At 37.0% G+C, this 14096-nt stretch overlaps 1 protein-coding gene across 1 annotated transcript in view; it reads right to left on the bottom strand.

The window, feature by feature from the left end:
• Nucleotides 1-14096, bottom strand: part of NUP62CL (nucleoporin 62 C-terminal like) — a 73446-nt gene that overhangs the window by 38398 nt on the left and 20952 nt on the right. Inside the window, exon 3 of the mRNA XM_069540336.1 lies at nucleotides 472-576. Within this exon, the coding sequence (XP_069396437.1) occupies nucleotides 472-576 (105 nt within the window). The remainder of the gene's footprint in view (nucleotides 1-471; nucleotides 577-14096) is intronic.

Below are 14096 nucleotides of genomic sequence, written 5' to 3'. Positions count from 1 at the left end.
TCATGTCTCAGGAGTGGAACTGTATCTACTTGGAAGAAAATACAATTCAAGTGGCAACCTGCAATTTCAACTAATGTTCCACCTACGCCAACTGCACAAGGCAATGGGGGATGGCGGCCGCCATTTTTCAGGCTCAACTAGGCATCAGCAATTCCTGGCAAGTTTTATTCCCAGAAATGGTGACAGGCTTGCTATAACAGGGCTTTGGGAGGGCCATATTACTGCTAGGATTACAATAACAAACTCTAATGATGAACATCATGGCTGTAATAATCATGTTAATATAAAATTCATAGTGAAAGCCATGACAATCAGGTTTTTAGCAAAGCTACTATTGATATCAACAGTTACAAACGGGATCAAGCATAATGATAATTTATGAGACGTCGGAGATCCATAGCTTATACTGGCAAATTGAGTTAAGTGGCCTGATGCGAAATAATAGTATTTTCTTTGCAACCAGTAACTTACATGAGAGTCCAGTAGCAGCAGTGGAGGTAGAAACATTTGAAAATGAGGTAAACAGCATGGTGCTTGAACTAGTAGCAGTAGCAACAGTAGATGCTGGAACCAACCCTAAATTAAAGTAACAAGCAGAAAAATATGTCAATAAAAATAATTTTTAATAAGTAAAACACCATTATAACAAACTTCACTTATATGGAGAAATAACAACAAAGCAAGGAAAATCAAGTACCCTGATAGTTAATAAATGTGACATAGTAAAATTCCGATTTAAAAAATAGTTCATCAGTACTGCTTAGTATAGCCAGCCTTCTAGCACCATCATAAGAAAGAAACTCTACTAAAAAAGTGAGCAACCTAACAGGGGGGTCCACTTCCAAATTTGTGACATAAGAAGTCCTAGGGACCCATTCCCCAGTGAAGCAACCATAACTGGTAAAAAATATTTAAAAAAAAAAATTGAAATCTCTGGAAATTGTCCTGAAGGTACAGCAAATAAAGAAACATTTATTCAAGAAAATCTGCTAAAATTCAGTAATACAGGTGAGAGTCTACAGCATATGAATCATAACCCACGCTCTTCCCTCCATCCCCTTGCTCCCCTTGAGAGAAGCTACACTCCAGGCAGGAGTCGCCAAGAAGACTGGACTCCCTCTTCCCTCAGCTCCCAACCAATGAATACAGTATCTCATTAGGAGGGGAAGCAGCCAGCATTCCTCATCACCCCTGACACACAGTTAAAGGATTGAAATTCCTGGTGAGTACAGCCAAGAGCTGAGGGGCTCCTTTCCTCCAGTCAGCCCCCACTCATAGGGCAGAGGGTCTACACCAGGCACAGTAGGCTTGCAATGCTGGAGCCCCATCAATCACCCTGACTGCCCTGCCCCAGCTTACCTGTAGGGCTGAGGTTGCATGCCGGAAGAGAGAAGCAAGAAGATCAGAAGCAACGGTCACTGCCCAGCACCCAAAGCACTGGTTCAAAGATTTTGCCCAGGGATAAAGGTAGCCCATAAGAACAGAAAGCTATGTCCAGAAGAACTGACTTTATTTGAAACAGAGTATGAGGAAGTTCAAGCCAAAGGACTCTCTCGAAAAAAAATAGAGATTTTGGTGGTAAGCAATTAAGAGGAAGTAAGCTTCATGAGAGCAACATTTAGGCTGCAGGCCAGCCAGTTTAGCAGAGATAACCAGGGAAAGAGAAGGCTGAAAAGAGCCCTCCTGAGGATCAGAAAAATTAAGTACTGATACATGAATGAATCTTGAAAACATTTTGCTAAATGAAAGAAGCCAGACACAGAAGGCCACATATTGTATGGTCCCATTTATATGAAATGTCCAGAAGAGGTAAATCCATAGACAGAAAGTATATTAGTCGTTACCAGGAGCTGGAAAGAGAAGGTAATGGGAGGTGACTGCTAATGGTTACAGGGTTTCTTTTTGCAGTGATGAGAATGTTCTTGAATTACATAGTGGTGATAGTTGCACACTCTGTGAATATGTTTAAAAGAAACACTGAATTGCACAGTTTAAAAGCATGACTTTTAAGATATATGAATTATACCTCAATTATGCTGTTATTTAAAAAATACATGATCATCTCAATAGAAGCAGAAAAAGCATCTGAGAAAATCCAACACTTTTTCACGATGAAAACACTCAACAAACTAGAAAGAGAAGGGAACTTCCTCAACATGATAAAGGGCATTTATGAAAAACCTACAGCTAACGTCATGCTTATCAGTGAAAAACAATACTTTTCCACTGCCATCAAAAACAAAACATGGATGTCTGCTCTTACCACTTCAATTCAACAACACACTGGAAGTTTTAGCCAGGACAATTAGGCAAGAAGACGAATAAAGGATACCAGATTGCAAAGTAAGAAGTAAAATTATCTCTATAAACAGATGACATGATCATGAGTACAGAAAATTCTAAGGAACCCATAAAAAAATCTGGAGAAAAACAAATATCATATATTAACGCATATATGTGGAATCTGAAAAAATTGGTATAGATGACCTTATTTACAGAGCAGAAATAGAGACACAGACGTAGAGAGAACAAATGTATGGATACCAAGGGGGAAAGTGGGGGGTGGGATGCATTGGGAGATTGGGATTGACATATATACACTATTGATACTATGTATAAGATGGATAACTAATGAGAACCTACTGTATAGCACAGGGGACTCTACTCAATGCTCTATGGTGACCTGAATGGGAAGGAAATCCAAAAAAGAGGGGATGTATGGATAAGTACAGCTGATTCACTTTGCTGTACAGTAGAAACTAACACAATATTGTAAAGCAACTATACTCCAATAAAAAAAATCTATTAGAACAATGAACAAGTTCTGCAAAGTTGCAGGATACAAGATCAATATAAAAATAAATTTCAATTCTATATATTATCAATGAACAATCCAAAAATGAAATTAAGAATATAATTCCATTTACGATTGTTCAAAATGAATAAAATAGTTAAGAACAAATCTAACAAAACAAGTGTAAGGCTTGTATCCAGAAAAATAAAAAACATTATTGAAAGAAATTAAAGGCATCCTAAATAAACAGAAAGCTCTCATGTTCATGGATCAGATAATTTTATATTGTTAAGATGGTATGGTAGACAGAAAAATGGTCCCCAAAGATGGCCACATCCTAATACCCAGAGTCTGTGAACATATTACCTTACTTGACAAGAGACTTTACAAATGAAGTGAAGGTTAAGTAACTTGGAAGAGGGAGATTATCCTGGATTATCCAGGTAAGCAAAATCTAAGGACATGAATCCTTAAAAGTAGAGATCCTTTCCAGGCTGTGGTCAGAAGGAGATGGTGACTACAAAAGAATAGTCAGGGGATTTCCCTGGCAGTCCAGTGGGTAAGACTGTGCTTCCACTGCAGGGGGCACAGGTTTGAGCCCTGGTTGAGAAACAAAGATCCCACGTGCTTCGCAGTGCAGCCAAAAAAAAAAGAAAAAAAGAATGGTCATAAAGATGCAAGGTTGTTGATACAAACGGCCATCTAACACTTGAAATCATACTCAATGTCATTAGTCATTAGGGAATTGCAAATCAAAACCACGACGAGATACTACTTCATATCGACTAGGATGGCAATAACCAAAAAGACATAATATCAAGTGTTAGCAAGGATATGCAGAAATTGTAAACCTCAGGCAATGCTAATGGGAATGTAAAATAGTGTAATCTCTTTGGAAAACTGTATGCACTTCCTCAAAGTGTTCAACATAAAGTTACCATATGACCCAGTAATTCCACTCCTAGGTATACAAACAAAAGAAATGATAACATATATCCACACTAAAATATGTACATGAATGTTCACAGCAGCATTATTCATAACAGAAAAAGATGAAAGGAAACAACCCAAATGAATATCAACTGATGAATGGATGAATAAAATGTGGTATATTAATACAATGGAATTTTATTTGGCCATAAAAAAGAAGCGCTGATTCATGCTAAAACATGGATGAGCCTTGAAAACATGCTAAGTAAAAGAAGCTAATCACGAAATACCACATATTGTATGATTCTATTTAGATGAAATGTCCAGAACAGAGCAATCTATAGAGACAGAAAGCAGATTCATGGTTGCCAGAACTGGGGTAAGAAGAGAACGGGCAGCGACTGTTAATGGGTATGACGTTTCTTCGGTGGGTGATGAAAATGTTCTAAAATTGACTTCAGTAATGGCTGCACAACTCTGTGACTATCCTAAAAACCAATTAATTGTGCACTTTAAATGGGTAAATTATGTGGTATGTGAATTATACAATAATAAATCTGTGAGAAAAAGTAATAAATAGACGTCTGGAATAAAGTTTCAGAAAACAGATTACCTGGACTCTTCTTGAAAATTTAAAATAAAATCTATAAAAGAAATAAAGCTAGAGAAATTAAGTACATAAAGACACAAATAAGCTTAATTGGTTAATTGAAAACAAAGTTTACCTTTTCATCCTCACTATAGATCATTGCACACGGCACGTGATAGTAAGTACTCAATAAATATTTATGCTGAATCGAGCCAACCTTTTCCAATACATAATTTTCCAATACATAATTACAGATATTCTTCTTCCTTTTCAAAAGGAAAAGGTGCTTAATAAGTAACTGCATTTGAATCTATTGATACCTGTATCCAACTGTTGAACAATTCATGACAATATATGATGTAAGACTCTGCTATCCAAAACATCTAGGGCCACCGGGGGTTTGGGGACAGGGGGGAGATGCTAGGAAGGAACCGGGAACATTACCACATACCTCCAACTATTTAAAATATGTATCATGGAATATCCCTATGTTTCATTTAAGAGAAGCACCACATGTATACTTTTAAAGAAATAACCAATTATAGCAAAGGTGTTTTAATATTTCTAATTCAATACCTACCAGTGAGGCTAAATTTTTATCATGGGTTTAATGGCTGCTTTAATTTCTTCATTCAAAATTGCCTATTCATGTCATCTGCCCATTTTCTCATTGGAGTATTGTCTTCTTATTATTGATTTTTAATAAAAGTATTATATATATATTGAGGCTATTTAGTCAAATGTTGCAAATATTTCCTAATCCCAGTTTGTCATTTGCTTTTTTGATTTTGTTTTTATTTTTTAGGTAGTCAAATCTTTCCATTGTTTTCTCCTTTATGGTTTATGTCTCCATATCATGTTTCAAAATTCCCTCAAACATATAAAAGGTGTTCAACTTCACTTTTAGGAGAAAATCACACATTATAACTACCTTGAGAACAATTTCACCTAACAGATGGGGAGAAATAAAAAAACTGGTAACACACTCTGTTTAAGGACACTGTGAAGAAATGGGCAGCCTCCGAGATTTCTAATGGGAGTGTAAACTGGTATAACCCCTATGCAAAATAAGTGGCCAATGTTTTAAAAATTACAAATGCATCTATCTTTTGAACCAGTAATACTTCTTTTAGAAATTTATCCACAAAGATATACTTATACACCTGCAAAATGACATGTAAAATAAGATCCATTGCACCACTGTTTATATTAGCAAAAGAGGAAACAACCCAAACGTCCACCAGCAAAGGGTTAGATAAATTATAGCACATCCAGACCATGGAATTCTATGATGCTATAAAAAATACTGAGGAAGCTCTCCATATACTGATTGATGTGAAAAGAGCTACAAAATGTTTAAAATAAGTGTATTAAGTTTTACGTTTAAAAAGCAAGGTACCGAATAATGTGCAGAGTATACTCTCATTTATATTATTTTTTAAAAAGGCAGAGGGCTAAGAATATATATTTTTATTTGCTAGCAAATCCATGAAGAAACTCTGGAAGGATACATACAATTACAGTGGCTAGCTGAATAGAGGGGGTGGGGAAGGGGTAAGGGAGTAATACAGGGTAGATGGGGGCAGTATACTTATTTATACTATTTTTATAGTCTTAATTTTAAATCATTTGACAGACTATATTATATATCTTAAAATTATACTTAAATAAATGGTCCTCTCCCTAACCCAAGAAATATTATTTACACATTTTCATATTCACCTATGCTTTTTAAATATTTATGGTTTCATTTTCTATCTTTAATTCACCTAGTATTTCTTTCAGTTAATCTTTTTAAGCAAAACATAATCCCCTTCCCCCAAATCACCTGGCTAGCCAGCTATTGCAATTCATTTGCTCACTACTCCATCCTCTCTCCCCAGATTGGAAATGTCATCTTCATAAACCCAGGTTTGTTTCTGTACTTTAAAATTTTTCACTGATTTTTCCTTCTATCCCTGTTCCACAAGAGAGTTCCAATTATTGAAGCACTAGAATTCATTTATTTTTTATACTAAATATTTTAAACTTATAGTCAGAGAATAAATTTACAATATATTTTCATATATTTTTCTACAAGTACACTATCATTACTTTTCTTAAAAAACAAGACATGACTAGTCTCATGCACTTATCCCCTTCATTTAAACTCTAGAACCTTGTCAAGTCCCTCCTTCCTTTCCTTCCCTCAAAGATTCCCATTGTGGTTTTATAAGAATTATGTTCAACGTGTTGGTTAATTTAGAACTAAATGACATTCCTGTACTATCGAGTGTGTGTATTCTTCATTTCTTCATGTCTTCTTTTATATTCCTCAGTAAAACTGTATGGTTATCTTCATATAGGTCATGCACATTTTTAAAGTTCATTCTTAGGCATTTCATACCTTTGGTTGAAATTGTTAATGGGAAATTCCTCCATTATATTTCCCAATTACTATTGTTTAAACATGGGAAAGTGACTGTTTTTTGCATTATTTATTTTGTAACTGACTGTATTACTGAAATCTCTTCACTAGCGCTAATTAAATTACACTCAAGTTATGCCCATATTTTAAAGTCTTGGTCATCTGTCTCAGATACTGGCATAATTTCAGGGGCCTGACCTTAAATCACATACCCAAAGGTAACTAAGGAAACAAATGCCATTTAATATGATGTGCTTTTAAGCTAAAGGAGCCTGACTCTTAAATAAGGAAGGGTTTAAAAGACAAAGTCTCATTTTCCTAATCATAGGGCTAGAACAGGGTTTTTCAACATGGCACTACTGACAGCTTGGGCCGATAATAATGGACAATGGAGGACTGTCCCATGCTGGGATTTAAGACATGCATATTTGGTCTTTGTACCCTTTCTTGGACAAAGACCCTAAAACCCTTGTAATTTCCTAAGTGAGGAGAGAGATAGAAGCATCTTCTGTTATAATATTTGGGTTTTGTCCCCAGTTTCAGAAATAGCTCCAAGAGCAATAAAGGTGAAAGGAGCCTCTGCAAGTCCCTTTCAACCACACCTGATTTATGTCAAAGAGGTGAACTTTAGAAAGCCCCTAAGGCTGAGAGACTGGTTACCAGAGGAGCCAACCAAGTGATTAGAGGGTTGGGGCTTTTAGCCTAACCCTCTGACATCTCAGGAGAGGAGAGGAGCTGGAGATTGAGTTCAATCACCAGAGGCCAAAGATTTCATCAATCATGCCTACATAATGGAAGCTCCATCAAAACCCTAAATGAAGGGCTTTGGAGAGCTTCTGGGTTGGTGAACACACGGAGGTGCTAGGAGGGTGACGTGCCTGGAGAGGACATGGACGATCTGGGCTGCTCCCCCATACTTTGCCTTACGCATCTCTTCTATTTGGCTGTTCCTAAATTGTATCATTTATAGTGAACCAGAAATTTTAGGTCAAGTGTTTCCCAGAGTTCTGTGAGCTGTTCTAGCAAATCATCCAACCCAAGGAGGGAGGGGTCACAGGCACCCCCAGTTTGTAGTCAGTTGGTCAGAAGTACAGGTGACAACCTGGGACTTGCAATTGATATCTGAAGTGGGGGACAGTCTTGAGGAACTGAGCCCTTACCCTGTGGGGTCTGTGCTACCTCCAGGTGGTGAGCATCATAGCTGAATTGTAGGACACCCATTTGGTGTCTGGAGAGTTGGAGAATTGGTTGGTGTGGGAAGAACTCCCATATATTTGGTGTCAAAAGGTTGTGTGTTGAGGACAACAAAATTTTCCTTTATGTGCACTGCAAAGTATTTAGCAGCATCCCTGGGCTCTACCCACTAGATGCCAGTAACACTCACCCAGTCTGGACAACCAAAAATGTCTCCAGATACTGCCAAATATCCTCTGGGAGAAGGGGCAAAAATCGCCTCCAGTTGAGAACCACTGGACAAGAGGAAGGGTTCAATACCATAATTTTCTCCATCTAGTGCTATAAGGCTAACAAAATCAGCCTTAATTCCTTCATGTTTAAGAACAGAGGAAAATGTCAACTAGCTTAATGAATTGTTAGCCATAGAAAATAGGCATTTTTTTTAACAGAATGGGGGAAGGTGGCCATACACTACAAGATAGTGGGGCTTGCTACAATAACGAAATGGTGATACTAGAGGAAGAAAGGACAGATAATAGAACAAAATAGGAAGTCCAGAAGCAGAACCAAGCATATATAATAATTTGGTGTATGAGGAAGGCAGCATCTCAAATCAATAGGGAAAAAATGGCCATTTAATGAAATACTATGGTTTAATTCACTAATCATTTAGAAAAAAGATTCCTAAAAATATAATGGAATTCTATAAATGTTCAAGTAATCAATAGGAAGGCAGGAAATTCCTAAAAATATAAACCATAAAAGAACAAAAAGAATTAAGAATCCTAAGGTGAAAAAGGCCTATACAAATAAGTCCAGAGAGAGAAACTCAGAAGAATGAGAGATTTGACAACATAAAAATTTACATCTTAAGGATTTCCATTTCCAGGAAAATGTACTTTCCCTATTCCTCCCACTACGTATGGCTTAAACCCCTGGACATTATATATAAAATGAACAAGAAAACCCTGAAAGGTGGCGAGAAGGCAAATCAACTAGGGATCTTGAGACCCAAGGAACATTATGGTAATGAATTCCATGGGTTTTCTTTCTGCCTTGTATTTCCCAGGCTCGGAGTTGAATAGGTTGGCCAGTCAGAAATGACAATGGGTATAGAAAAACAAAACCAAACCCAACAAAAACCTGCTCTCTAGACAAAAGACAAGAATGGGGCAGACCAACAAGACAGAAAACTTTTAGACAATAACCAAACATCACAGAAAAAGGTGTGGTCCCGCTCCCTACCTATTCCAGAGAACAGCAAGTGAGGAACTTAAACTTCCACCATTGTGAGGCTATAACGAGGTGTCCCAGTACCCCAGCCAGGATGGTATCAGAGAAGGTCAAGTAGGGAGCCAGGATGTTACCTCTGCCAGCAGTTAATGAACCATGTCCTCACAGTGTCAGTGGAAACCACATCAGGAGCAGGAACTCCCACTCCTGCCCAGCAGTAACTAGGAGACCCTTGCCTTGGGTAGCAATGGAGACGGACTAGGGAAAATGAAGTTCTACTCCCACCTTACAGTAACACAGTGAAACCCTTCTGTCTCATGCCAGAGCAATGTCACATAAAGCCAGCTAAAGCAAAAGTCTTGAATCTGATTCAGAGTCTCATAACATAATAAGAAAATGTCCAGGTTTCAATTAAAAATCACTCTTCCTACCAAGAACCAGAAAGATCTCAAATGGAATTTAAAAAGACAATACCAAGATAATAGAAATGTTAGAATTATTTGACAAATATTTCAAAGCATCCATGATAAAAGTGCATCAAAAAGAAATTATGAACACACTTGAAACACAAGAAAAAATACCCTTAGCAAAAAAAAGAAAAAGAAAAGAAATGAAAATCTCTACAAAGAAATAGAAGATAAAGAAGAGTCAAGTGGAAATTTGAGATAACCAGATAACCAATAACCAAAATGCAAACCTGAAGCCAAGCAAAAGGACTCAGCAGCAGAACAGAGGGGATAGAGACAAGAATCAATGAACTTGATGACAGAATGATAGGAATCTACACCAAGACACTTAATAATTAAATTTCTGAAAACTAAAGACAAAGAAGAAATATTGAAAACAGCAAGAGAAAAATGTCATCTGACCTACGGAGGAAAAATTATTTGAATGACAAATAGTTACACAAATTGACATCCATACCATGGAATACTATGCAGCAATAAAACAAACAACTGACTCACACAACAATCTGGATGATCTAAAGGGAAGTATACTGAGTGAAAAAAGCCATTCCCAAAAGATTACATACTGTATGATTCCATCCATATAACGTTTTTGAAATGTCAAAATTACAGTAATGGAGAGCAGATTAATAGTTGCCAGGGTTAAATAGAGTGTGGGAGCAGAAGAGAAGTAGGTGTTGCTATGAAAGGGCAAAATGAGGAATCCTAGTGGTGAGAGAACTATTCTATATCTTGACTACCAATATCAACATCCTGGTTGCAATATTGTACTATAGTTTCACAAGATGTTACCACAAGGAGAAAGTGGCCAAAGGGTATGTGGGATCTCTTTATTTTTTCTTACAACTGCATGAGAATCTACAATTATGTCAAAATAAAAAGCTTAATTTAAAAATTTAAAACCTTTTAATATCTATAAAACTAAGTAAAGTAAAACCGAAACAAACTGGGGAAAATACTTCTTTTTGGGGGGGAGGGGAATTACATCCTTATTTTCACTAACATCTAGCAGAATCTGAGCACTTTCTTTAGTTATAAAGGTAGGCAACAAACCACGTAGGTTAGTAGTACCTGTGACTTTGTCACCAACAGAAATCATAGGTACAAAAATACTTCTTATACAAATATCAAAGCGTTAGGCTATTGCACCTGCATATAAACGAGAAAAAGATAAGCACCATATTAGAAAACTGAGCAGGGAATTCCCCGGTGGTCCAATGGTTAGGGCTCCACACTCCCACTGCCAAAGGCGCGGGTTCGAGGGCCTGGGTTCGATCCTCAGTTGGGGGAATTAAGATCCCGCAAGCCGCATGGTGCGCCCCCCCTCCCGCCAAAAAAGAAAAAAAGACAGAAAACTGAGCAAAAGATACAAAAAGGGAATTCATTCAATTTCCCTCTCTCTCTCTCTCACACACACACACACACACACACACACACACACACAAACACACGAAAAAAACACAAATATAATTAATCAATCATTTGAAGAGAAGTCAGCCTTACTACTAATAAAGGAAAATGTAAATGAACATGATGCTATGATACTATTTTCAGTGTTAAACTACCAAAGCTTAAAAAACAAACAAACAAACAAAAGGGATAATATCCAACATATTTAACACCGTGGGGAAATGTATACTTTCATAAAAACGACAAAGATAGCCAACGTTTATTGAATACCTATTATATACATGTCAGACAAGGTTCTAAGCAGTTATTTATATTCACTTACCTACCTAATCCTCACAACAACCCTACAAGGTAAAACGCTGAGCACTTACTGATGAGCAAACCAAGCACTGAGAGCTTAGAGTAACTTGTCCAAGGTCAGAGAACTAGTAAACAACAGAGCCAAAGTTCAAACACTTATTTCCTGGTTGTTTTTTTATTGATAACAGATATGTATTATTTGTAATATCAAAAATTCATTTGTACACAATTAAAATAATGCCCCCCAAGGTAGTGACCAAATATTCTAGCATCATAATGATTTTAATGCTCCACTTCATCTCTTTGTGTCCTACAATGCCATACCAACCAATCAAAATTGGTTACATTATCACTACTAAATACAAATTATAAATAAGTTGTTTATTATCTATAATTTTTTACATATTTTACCTTTTTGGTTGTTTCCAAAAGCTCTGAAACCATTACTATGAATATGTAATTCAATAAAATATACCATAAAGTAAAATGTATACAATATCTCACTCAGTGTATTTCTCAAGCTCTAAAATATCTGAGGCATCTACAGTAAAACCAAGCTTATGTGGCTTATAAACCAGTACTTTTTATTAACTGCATTTTGGTTTAGAAAGATCCTAAATGTCTTCTCATTAATGTTCAGTATAGGTTAAATGCATTTTACTGAATCCGACTTATTTAGAAACTGGTAACCCATGCATGCAAAATGTCTCTACTAGCCAAAATATTTTACCATTCCCCAACTATGCCATATAACTCACTTATTACTACATTATTAATATTCTCTAAAATTTTATACTACTCCAGAAATGTTCTTTCCTGTTTTATCGTACCTCCTGATAAATTTCATTTCAGAAGTTTTATTTTAAAAAAGGAAAACAGAACATATCAACAGATTGTGAAAAAAAATGCTTGGTAAATACAAGCATTAAACAGTTGAACAAAACATTTCAGTGTAACGCTATTATTACTAGTGGCCAATTTGTCTAGACTATTCATTCTCAGAAGGTTGTAACTTTTCCCCCAAACAAACATTCCTTGGTTCTAAACCTAAAAATGCAAAACCAGAAGGAGCAGTTTAGATTAAATTTCTATCGCATTCATCAATAACACTAACCTCCAATAAGAGAAGTCAGTCATATTCGGATGAATCAATCAAATAAGAATCTCAAAATCAATCTTGAATACTGTGCTTCTCCATTAGAGAGCAGAGTTCAAAACTTACCAGTGGACTGTCCACCACGGTTGAAACGAGTAACTGATTGTGTAGCAATCGTTCCACTAGACGTCCGAGTAGCAGGAGTGAGGGGTAATCCTGCAAACGCTGTTGGTTGAGAGGCGTTCCCCATCAAGACAATATTGAAGTTGGTGCACCCAGTCTGAGGTGCACTTCCACCAATGAACGAGGACACTGCTGCAGACTGAGTGACAGAGCCAAAAGCAAAAGGAGTGGATGCTGTCCCCTGGTGTGATAGGGCACTGCTTGTTACAGCATTAGTACGGGTGCTGGCACCCAGCTCAAAAGCCCCTAGAATCACTGTAGGTTGTGTGAAAGCCCTGTTGCCCAAGTTTAATTTTATTGCATTTATTCTAAATAGAGAAAGGAAAAAATCAATATAATAGTTCGCCGCCACATTAAATGGCAGCTAGATAACATAGCTCCTGTCAAATTAAGTTTGTTTTTTTTTTAACATCTTTATTGGGGTATAATTGCTTTACAATGGTGTGTTAGTTTCTGCTTTATAACAAAGTGAATCAGTCATACATAAACATATGTTCCCATATGTCTTCCCTCTTGCGTCTCCCTCCCTCCCACCTTCCCTATCCCACTCCTCCAGGCTGTCACAAAGCACCGAGCCAATATCCCTGTGCCATGCGGCTGCTTCCCACTAGCTATCTACCTTACTACGTTTGTTAGTGTGTATATGTCCATGACTCTCTCTCGCCCTGTCACAGCTCACCCTTCCCCCTCCCCATAACCTCAAGTCTGTTCTCTAGGAGGTCTGCGTCTTTATTCCTGTCTTACCCCTAGGTTCTTCATGACATTTTTTTTTCCTTAAATTCCATATATATGTGTTAGCATACGGTATTTGTCTTTTTCTTTCTGACTTACTTCACTCTGTATGACAGACTCTAGGTCTATCCACCTCATTACAAATAGCTCAATTTCGTTTCTTTTTATGGCTGAGTAATATTCCATTGTATATATGTGCCACATCTTCTTTATCCATTCATCCGATGATGGGCACTTAGGTTGTTTCCATCTCCGGGCTATTGTAAATAGAGCTGCAATGAACATTTTGGTACATGACTCTTTTTGAATTTTGGTTTTCTCAGGGTATATGCCCAGTAGTGGGATTGCTGGGTCATATGGTAGTTCTACTTGTAGTTTTTTAAGGAACCTCCATACTGTTCTCCATAGTGGCTGAACCAATTCACATTCCCACCAGCAGTGCAAGAGTGTTCCCTTTTCTCCACACCCTCTCCAGCATTTATTGTTTCTAGAGTTTTTGATGATAGCCATTCTGACTGGTGTGAGATGATATCTCATTGTAGTTTTGATTTGCATTTCTCTAATGATTAATGATGTTGAGCATTCTTTCATGTGTTTGTTGGCAGTCTGTATATCTTCTTTGGAGAAATGTCTATTTAGGTCTTCTGCCCATTTTTGGATTGGGTTGTTTGTTTTTTTGTTATTGAGCTGCATGAGCTGCTTGTAAATTTTGGAGATTAATCCTTTGTCGGTTGTTTCATTTGCAAATATTTTCTCCCATTCTGAGGGTTGTCTTTTGG

This window comes from Delphinus delphis, chromosome X, assembly GCF_949987515.2.
Source record: "Delphinus delphis chromosome X, mDelDel1.2, whole genome shotgun sequence".
Taxonomy (NCBI): domain Eukaryota; kingdom Metazoa; phylum Chordata; class Mammalia; order Artiodactyla; family Delphinidae; genus Delphinus; species Delphinus delphis.
The sequence above is the reverse complement of the archived record's forward strand: the minus strand, read 5'-3'. Positions and strand labels throughout refer to the sequence as shown.